The sequence below is a fragment of the Pinus tabuliformis genome, chromosome 3_1 (assembly GCF_031772625.1).
Source record: "Pinus tabuliformis cultivar Carrire ecotype Pingquan chromosome 3_1, CPIR1, whole genome shotgun sequence".
NCBI classification, from domain to species: domain Eukaryota; kingdom Viridiplantae; phylum Streptophyta; class Pinopsida; order Pinales; family Pinaceae; genus Pinus; species Pinus tabuliformis.
This window is the reverse complement of record NC_142301.1, coordinates 758713358-758723769: the sequence shown is the minus strand read 5'-3', so window position 1 is coordinate 758723769 and position 10412 is coordinate 758713358. Positions and strand designations below refer to the sequence as shown.

At 32.5% G+C, this 10412-nt stretch overlaps 1 protein-coding gene across 1 annotated transcript; it reads left to right on the top strand.

The window, feature by feature from the left end:
• The first annotated feature begins 1306 nt into the window (after positions 1 to 1306).
• On the top strand, positions 1307 to 7557 carry LOC149189594 (disease resistance protein Roq1-like). The gene is made up of 4 exons (XM_089411856.1): positions 1307 to 1972; positions 2078 to 3218; positions 3323 to 3604; positions 5595 to 7557. The coding sequence occupies exons 1-4, from the start codon at positions 1440 to 1442 to the stop codon at positions 6834 to 6836; spliced, it is 3198 nt and encodes a 1065-aa protein (XP_089267982.1). The 5' UTR covers positions 1307 to 1439; the 3' UTR covers positions 6837 to 7557.
• Positions 7558 to 10412: the final 2855 nt, after the last annotated feature.

The window sequence follows — 10412 nt, the reverse complement described above, 5'->3', positions numbered from 1 at the left end:
TATACATATCTATACAAGTTTTTTGTTTTGTTTTGTTTTTTGTTTTATTTTTAATTTTTTTTATATAGTAAGAAAATTTATCATATATTCATTGGTGGCTGTTATTTGTTAATGTAGAATTACTCATCAAAACCACTTGATGATTTATAACCACTCGATGATTTATAAAGGATAGAAGGATAGACTTTTACTCTTTATTCTTGCCAAATACTTCTAGATTTTTTATACACATTAAAATTAAACTCCTATCTCAAAAGAAAAATTAAAACATCCATTACATCCACAACGGCTTTTAATTTTTTTTCAAAGAAAATTTAAAGCATCCATCACATCCACAACGGCTTGTAAATTGTTTTCGATGAAAAATTAAAACATCCATCACATCCACAACGGCTTTTAAATTTTTTTCAACGAGATAAAATAACTAAATAACATAATAATTAGCTTTTCGAATCCAAAAAAATCTTATATTTTTAGGTTTTATTTATCCAAAAGATCCCTCTATTTTGAATTCACATTTTAAAACCAAAAGGTGTATTGGTTTTTTCACAAGGGATAGGAATGGCAAATAAAAGGTATACAAAACCGTGACCAAGTTTCTTGGTGTCCATTAATTTATTCTTTTATTCTTGACAGCTTTTAATGCCGAAATTACCCGCTCCGGGGAGCGGTGTGACTTCCATCTTTTCGTGCACCGCTTATAACGCGGTGATTGTTTTGAGCGGTGTCCCTTCCATTTTTTCGTTATTCTGTTTATCGCCCGTCACTTTAATTTTCTTTCCGGCGACCCCAGTTCACGTGGTTATTATACTATACCTGCCCTCTCCTGTTCACGTGGCTATTATAGCTGCCATTAACCGTATATAAAGTATTCAGTTTTCTTCCCTTGTTTACTTTTGACTTGCTTTTAATTTTTTTACTTAAAAAAATTAAAATTTATTTAAAATTTAACATTATAAAATTAAATTTTTTATTTTAAATAAAATTTATTTCTATTTATTCAAATATAATTTTCACTTTAATTTTCTTTCAAGTAACCCAAGCTTCACGTGATTATTATACCTGTCATTACCTGCCATTACTCATTCACCTAATTATTATATTTGCCAATAACATTTTTGGTTGACTTGTTTTTAATTTTTCAGTCACTAAAATATCTAAAATCTATCCAAAATTTAACATTATAAAATTAAATTTATTATTTTTAAATAAAATTTATTAATTAGTTAAATACCATCAACCGACTGTATCCACAATTTCTCCCCCAGCCTAAGAAACTCATGTCTTCCCTCTCAACTCATAAGAAACTCATGTCTTCCCTCTCAACTCATATCTTCCCTCTCCTGAAACTCATATCTTCCCTTGTTGTCGAGTCTGATTCTTAGTCATCCTCCATCCCTCAAATCTCCCCTATTTCCGTGTCTATTTTCCAATCGACAATGGCTGCATCTTCCTCCACCTCGGCTGATCCCAACAATAACAGCAGTTCATACTACGATGTGTTTATTAGCCATCGTGGTATCGATACCAAGAAAACCCTCGCGAGCCATCTCTACCATCGCCTTCATTCGTACGGATTGAAGGTCTTTCTGGATCAGGAGGAATTGCAACGAGGAGATTATTTAAACTCTCAAATAAGGGGGGCTATTCGAACAGCCTCGGTCCATGTGATCATTTTCTCTATCAGATACGCTGAATCAACCTGGTGTCTGAACGAGCTTCTCTGGATGTTGGAGACAAATGCTCCTATAATTCCATTATTTTACCACGTCAAACCCACTGATCTTAGGTGGACGCTCGGCAATGATGGAGTTTATGCTCAAGCCTTGCAAAAACTTGCAGAGAAGACGACGTATGATTCTCAAGCTCATCAAAGGAAGCAGAGACACGACTCGGCCACTATTGAACAGTGGAGAAACGCTCTTTCTGATGTTTCCGGAATAAGTGGTTTAGAGCTGGAGGCGTGTAACGGGTGAGAATTCAAACTAACCCCTACATATTTGTATATTTTATGTTGGATACATAACATAGACTTCTGTTTCTCACTAGTTATATTTATTCCCCTGTAAAAAACCAGTGACGAGGGCATCTTGCTCAATGAGGTCATTGAAAGCGTGTTGAGAAATGTGAAGAAACCATTGGATGTAGCAAAATATCCAACGGGCTTAGATGAAAAGGTAGCAGATTTTGAAAATAAAGTTTTGTTGCCACATAAGGGAAGTGGAAAAAAACCTCTGGTTGCAGGGATTATTGGGTTAGGTGGTGTAGGAAAGACAACCTTGGCAAAAAACCTCTTCAATCGAATGAGTTCACAGTATAACAGATGCTGCTTTTTATCCGATGTAAGAGAAACTGTAGATAAAGGCTCTTTAGTTTCGTTGCAGAGCAGTCTTCTTAAGAGATTGTCAGGAAAAGATCTGCCAATAAACAATAAGGATGAAGGTATAGCAATGCTCAAAACCCTTCTCCCCTGTCGCCCGGCTTTATTAATTTTAGATGACGTGGATAAATTGGATCATCTAGATGCGCTTGTGCCAAATCAAAATTCTATCCACCCAGACAGCCTAATATTGATTACATCTCGAGACACGAGTGTTCTCACAAGATCCGGGGTAGAAGAATGGGCAATTTATAAGTTGAACGGGCTTAAAAAACAGTACTCCCGAAAGCTATTCTGCCGCCACGCCTTCGGCCAGTCCTATCCACTTCCAAACCTTGAAGATTTAACTGAGAAGTTCGTGGACGCTTGTGATGGTTTACCTTTGTCTTTAAAAGTGTTCGGGGCACTTCTCTATGGAAACAATGACATGTCCTATTGGCAGAAGCAATTGAACAAACTTGTAAAGATACTTCCGAGTGAGATACAAGAAAGGCTTCGAATTAGTTATAACGCCCTCGAAGAAGAGGAAAAACAGATATTTCTGGACATTGCATGTTTTCTCATAGGACAAAATAGGGATACAGCCATCACAATATTTGATGGCTCAGATTGGGAAGGCGAGCTGGGGCTTCGAAATCTGCAAAACAAGTGCCTGGTGGAACTGGTGGACAAACCGACGGATATTTCTAACCCACATAAAAGTAGGTTGGGGTTGAGGAAGATCCATATGCATGACCACTTAAGAGATATGGGAAGATACATTGCGGGGTTTTCGTCTCCATGTCGTATTTGGCGTTGGACAGGGAACCTCATTGATGATTTCATGCGGCGGTCATCTGTAAGTAGACCATTTTTCAATCCTTTATATTATGTTCAAATGTTCAATTTTTTTGTTGTTCATCCTTCTGCAACAAAAAACATGTAATAGTTATCATTTTTCAGAATGGACATGTGCTAACTGTGCGCGGAATTAGAATGGTTCATGGTGATTATCATGAAGATGATGAATTTGACAGTATTCAGATGAGGAAGTTACAACTTGTTGATAGTGTAAGTTCTCTCTTGGAACGCATCATGAGGAGAGTGAAATCTCCAAATCTCATATGGCTCCGCTGGAGAGATTGTCCGTACTCTTCCCTGCCTTCCTGGATTCCACTGAAGAATTTAAGGGTTCTTCAAGTGTCCGGGAGCATATTAGAAACATTGTGGCAACAGGAATCACAGGTAAATTGAAATTCGATGTGTAAGGTTTTGTGTGTTTAATGGTAAACTGAAAGTTGTGTAATCTTTTGTGTGTTTAGTGGTGTTTAGTGGTAAACTGAAAGTACAAATACAGTATTACAAAATACAACAAATAAATGTATTATTACATACATTAGTAAATGTCTCGATTGTGGCATTTGTCACCTGAAAGAATAAAGAGTATTATTATTTACATTAGTAAATGTCTCGATTGTGGCATTTGTCACCTCGAAGAAGTTTTTTAAGTTTTTATTTGTTTGTGCATGACCTATGCGGTCTTGGACAGTTTTGAATACAGAGTAATAACTCGGATTCCACATCACTTCTCTGTCTTTAATGAACTTTACAACCACGATGTACGACACAGAATATTTTTGAGACTAGAAAATATTTATAAGATACACTTTGGAGTCACCACTTCAAATTTTGATTGCATCAACATTTCGGCCATTAAGAGTTCGACTTCATTCTGGTTGTCCTTTGAACTTGTTCGCACAATCTCCAATTATAAATTTGATATATGAGCTCGGTTGCTTTCACAATCTCCAATTATAAATTTGATATATGACCTCGGTTGCTTTCACAATCTCCAATTATAAATTTGATATATGAGCTCGGTTGGTTTCACGAATTATTGCTGTGATGCATTTTTCTTATATTAAAGGATTTCATTGTTCTTTCGTCTTAACTTTGAAATTTTGAATTGTCTTAGTGTGATTTTTTGGAAGTTTTTTTCGTGGGTTTCCAGTTTAATTTTTCTGAAATCTAACCGGAATTTATTGAAATCACAAGTTTGATAGGTAATCTAATCCAAGTACCCTGAGAGTTTTTCAGATTACTAAATCCATATAAAAAATCAAAAAACCATTTTAAATAACACAAATAGAAATTTCACTTTAAAATTTTCTATCAGCTATATCAAAAAAAATTCAAAAAAAATCACACTGAAAAATTCGAAGATACTGGGTTTCAGTTGACTGCTGACGTGTTTCACACAATTTCCAGGTATTAATTTGATTTGTGAACTCGTGTTTGCTCGGCAAGTATTATCATTTTACATTCAACATTAATTTCAGGTATTAAATTAAAGGTTCTTTTCCATTCTTTATTAACTTTAAAATTATGGCCTAAACCTTAGACTAATTGTTGTGTATAGTTTCCTTAAACTTTTGCCTTTGAATCTGCTTATTTAAACTAAAATAAGGAAATTTTGAAAAATATGGTAGAAACTGCAATTTGCAAAATTTGTGAAGCTATTTTGGCTTTCAAAGATCCACTTATATTTTCCAAGCTTTTTTATGTGAGGAATAATGTATTTGAGTGTCAATTTGTCATGTGAGAGAAAATCAAGAAATACAACTATATACTAATTCCACTAGTGTGCTCGTGTATAGGTTAGTAAATAAATGTGATTTGAATGACGTTTTTTTATATCTTAAAATCGCCTAAAACATTTAATGTGGGGGTTGCATTGCACGGTTGATATATTTTTCAATAAATGAGAAGAGCTCTACAACCCAGAAATGTCCAGTGGTAATGTAGATATGTCTTAATTTATAAAGATTTTATTCTCGGAAATGTCTAGTGGTAATGTAGTGGTAATGTAGATATGTCTTAATTTATAAAGATTTTATACTCGGAAATGTCTCGCGGTAATATAAATGTAAATATGTCACCATTTTATAAGGATTATAAATAAAAATAAAAATATAATTAAAAAGATTTTATGGGCTAATTTTGCATCTCTTTTTAAAGAAATATTTGTCAATTTTTTTTCTATAAATATTTCATAAAAAAAAATTATAAAAGTTAATTTTGCATTCTTTTCCAAAAAAATATTTGTCATTCTTTTTTTAAATAATTCCCATGGTAAACTGAAAGTCGTGGAATCTTTTGTGTTTAGTGACCATTTATTTCCGATGTTTGTGTGTTTAGTGGCTGTTAATGTCACTACAATGTTTGTGTTTTGTAGCTGCCCCTACGTTTGGAGGAATTGATCATTGATACATGTGGGCAGTTGAAGAGCTTATGGGGGCTGCCCGAACTGCCAAAGCTTCAACGACTATCTGTTTCAAATTGCGCCAAGTTAGAAAAGCTGCCGACTATTGAAACACTCGTGTCTTTAGAGGAGTCGCAGACGGAGGGATGTGTCAACGTGAAAAACATATCCGGGTTGGCCCACTGGATAAATCTTCGGAGCCTGAGTATCAGTGACTGTCCAAAGCTGCAGAGTGTGAAGGGGTTGGAGCTTGCAACAAGGCTTCAATTCCTAAGTGTTACCGGGTGCGTTGAGTTAGAAGAGCTGCCAAGTATAGAAACACTGGTATATCTTGAGGAGTTGGAGGCTGCTGGATGTGTGAAGCTGAAGAGGATAAGGGGGTTGGAGGTTGCGGCAAAGCTACGGATGCTAAATGTTGATGGGTGCTCTGAGTTAGAAGAGCTGCCGAGAATGGAAACACTGGTATCTCTCGAGGGATTTACGGCAACAGGATGTGTGAAGCTGAAGAGGATAACGGGGTTAGAGGTGGCGGCAAAACTCAGGACGCTAAATGTTTTGGGGTGCTCTGAGTTAGAAGAGCTGCCCAGTATGGAAACACTGGTATCTCTAGAGGAGTTGTGGGCAGCAAGATGTGTGAAGCTGAAGAGGATAAGGGGGTTAGAGGTGGCGGCACACCTCCGGACGCTAAATGTTTCTTGGTGCTCTGAGTTAGAAGAGCTGCCGAGTATGGAAACACTGGTATCCCTGGAGAAGTTGTCGGCAGGAGGATGTGTGAAGCTGAAGGGGATAAGGGGGTTAGAGGTCGCGGCAAAGCTCAGAACGCTAAATGTTGATGGGTGCTCTGAGTTAGAAGAGCTGCGTTTGGAAAAACTGGTATCTCTAGAGTCGTTGTCTGCAGCAAGATGTTTAAAGTTGAAGAGGATAAGTGGGTTGGAGGTCGCGACAAAGCTCCGACATCTAAGTGCTGATGGGTGCTCTGAGTTAGAAGAGCTGCCGAGTATTGAATCAATGGTATCACTGGAGCAGTTGGTGGTAGGAGGATGTGTGAAACTGAAGAGGATAAGGGGGTTAGAATTCGCGGCAAACCTCCGGACGCTATTTGTTCATGGTTGCTCTGAGTTACAAGAGCTGAAGAGCATACGTGGGTTATTCCATTCTACACGCATGCAGAGTATCAGTGGGGGTTGGAAGTCGCTAAGAAGCTCCGAAATCTAAGTGTTGATGGGTGCCAGTTACAAGAGCTGCCGAGTATGGAAACAATGGTATCTCTGGAGGAGTTGTGGACAGGAGGATGTGTGAAACTGAAGAGGATAAGGGGGTTAGAATTCGCGGCAAAGCTCAGGACGCTATTTGTTCATGCTTGCTTTGAGTTAGAAGAGCTGCAAGTATGGAAACATTAGTATCTTTAAGTGAATTTTCCGCAGCTGGATGTGTGAAGTTGAAGAGCATAAGTGGGTTATTCCATTTTACACGCATTCAGACGCTCAGTGTCAGCTGGTGCTGGGAGTTAGAACAAGTGGAAGGTATTGAACATTGTACATGGTTAGAGAATCTTGATCTCTCTAACTGTCCCAAATTACAGTGTCCGGTCTGGGAGTAGAGGACCAGATATTCCAAGCAAAGGAAGGCCCTCTACACGAGGGAGGAGATGGAAATCGAAACAGAAGAAGCAGATAATATTGTAAGAGGCAGTCACAAGACCATTTTTATTCGCAGTTCAGCAAGTACGTGGCCTTCTCGTTGATTTTCATTTACATAAATTTAAATTTAAAGCACCTCAATTGACATTAACGCAGAGGAGAAATTGAAATTTTTAAAGCCAAATTTGAATAACTGGTTAAGCATGTGTGTATCCTGGTCTTTGTATTATTTTTTATTTTGGTTTCCTATTTGATTAATTAATCATGGGATAAAGATGCTTTTGTATCTTCTCTTCAATCAATTCAGCCGTTTAAATTTCATATGATGCATCTTTGTGGCCACCAATCTCAAATTGGTTGGTTTAGCTATTAGTTTATAATTTATAGCAAATTTTTTTAATGGGGTTTTAAAAGTTTATATATATTTTAAAATGTAAATAATTTTTATAATTCCAAAAACTTCTTTTACCCTTGGTCAAACTTCATATGTATTCGAAGTCTCCAATTGAATTCGATAAAACATTAAATACCAATATTTAACATCAAATATGTTGGAATGAGTAATTTTCGAAGAAACTTTTTGAATGAGTAATTTTTATTTTTATATTTAATATTTGATTATATTAAAATTGTAATTGTGGTTGGTTATTAGTGTAATTTGGATTCCATAACATTATATTTTTTTTTTTTTTTTTTTTAAAATCCAAAATTTGGGAAAAGATATATAAGTAAATAGATTTAATCTTTTTAGTGCTTAGAGATTTATAAAACAATATTAGTTGTTTAAATTGTATTTTTGAATAATTTATTATTATTAATATTTTATATTAAAAATTGAATGGATTACACATTTTTACTAACAAAATTATTTTATTTCTATTTACTTTTTTCTCATAAACATTGAAATATTTTACAAAGGTAAACATTAACACACATTATATACATATACACATTTTGTGAATATGTATATTTCAAACAATTTAGCAATTCCATCACCGGAAATTTAGAGAAGCCCTTGAGATTGAAAAAAAGCCAAACAATCTCAATAGAGAGGATGGCTGGAAGTTCAGTAGTTGCTGGTCCCAGCCCTCTCCTCCTAATCGTTTTCTCCCTTGAGTTTTTTTTTTTAAATTAATATTTATATAGTTTAAGAGAAATTCTTCGGTGTAAATCACAAGATAAAACATTTGTCGACGCGTTTCGAACCAACTAGTGTGGTTCATCGTCAGGACAAGTTGAAGAGACAGATCCAGCTTAGCATGTTAAATAGTTTGAGCAGAGCCTCCAACGACTATCACGACTAACGACTACTTTTGACTATAGGACCAGAGTCAAAATTATTTATATTAGGAGACCAATAGAAATATATAAAAATTAATTTAAATGGTGTTTAAGGTTAGTTAAAAAGGGTATAGTTTGCTAATTAAAAATTACCAATTAGCTAGAAAAAGGGGGATAAGTTGTATAATTATAAATAACATATAAAAGTTAGTTAGAGTTAATAAAAATAATGGATCGAAAAATTATAAATAAATAAATAAGTAAAAAATAAAAAAATAAAATAAAAATAAAAATAAAAATAAAAAATAAAAAATAAAAATTAATTAATTAATTAATTAAAAAATAAATAAATAAATAAATATAAATAAAAAATATAAATATAAATAGAAATAGAAATATAAATAAATAAATAGAAACAAACCAATTAATAAATAATTAAATAAATAAATACAAATAAAATAAAGTAAAATAATAAATAATTAAATAAATAAATACAAATAAAATAAAGTAAAATAATAAAGTAAACAGATAAATAATAAAAATAGAAATAATTTTATTTATTAATTTATTTCTTTTTAAATAAATAAATAAATAATTAATTAATTAATTAATAATACTAATAAACAAATAAATCAAAATGAATAAATAAAAGTAAAAAATAAAGATAATAGCAATAAAATTAAAATTAAAAATTAATAAGAATAACTATAAATATATATATAGTTTAATTAAGAATAAAAATAATAATAAATAATACTAATAATACTAATAATAATAGAATACTATTAACTTAAAAAATAAATGAATAAAAAATTATACCGAGTCAAAAGGAGAAACTCTAGGATGAAGTCAAGGCATCAAGGAAAAAGATCCGCGAAATAAAGAGAGAACATCGAAAGTTAGAAAAAAAACAACACTAGGAAGAAAGGGCAACTATACCCTTTTTAACTAACCTTAAACACCATTTAAATTAATTTTTATATATTTCTATTGGTCTCCTAATATAACTAATTTTGACTCTGGTCCTATAGTCAAAAGTAGCCGTTAGTCGTGATAGTCGTTGGAGGCTCTGCTCAAACTATTTAACATGCTAAGCTGGATCTGTCTCTTCAACTTGTCCTGACCTGACGATGAACCACACTAGTTGGTTCCAAACGCGTCGACAAATGTTTTATCTTGTGATTTACGCCAAAGATATTCTCTTAAACTTGATATGGATCATAGAAGCCTCAATTCAATAATATTTATATATTCAAACTCTTTGATTCTTAAATTAAAATTAATATTTTAATTAATTAATTATTATTATTATTATTATTATTATTGCCAAGCTCTTTGATTCTTAAATTAAAATTAATATATATATATATATTTTTCCAAGCTCTTTGATTCTTAAATTAAAATTAAAATTTTTATTTATTTATTTATTTAGCTCTTTAATTCTTAAATTAAAATTAATATTTTTATTTATTTATTTATGGTATTTTTATTTTATTTTATTTATTTATTTAATTTAAAACTATTAAGTAATATTGTAATTCCCTAATATTTTTTATCAAGATACTCTTTGACTATGAATATGAAACTTATTTATTTATTTATATGTCCTTTTAGCTTATATTTTAAAATAGAATTAACTATTTATAGAATATTCTATTTTTAACTTATACAACTAACTAATATTTATATAACCTCGTTGATTTATAATTAATTTATTTTAAGATTTAAATCTCCTTTTAACTAATATTTTATTTAAAATATAATTAACTTATATTTATTTAAAATATAGTTAACTATTATCTATTTTTAATTACTCGATTATTTTATGATTATAGTATATTAACTCACTTATTTTAATATATATTTATAA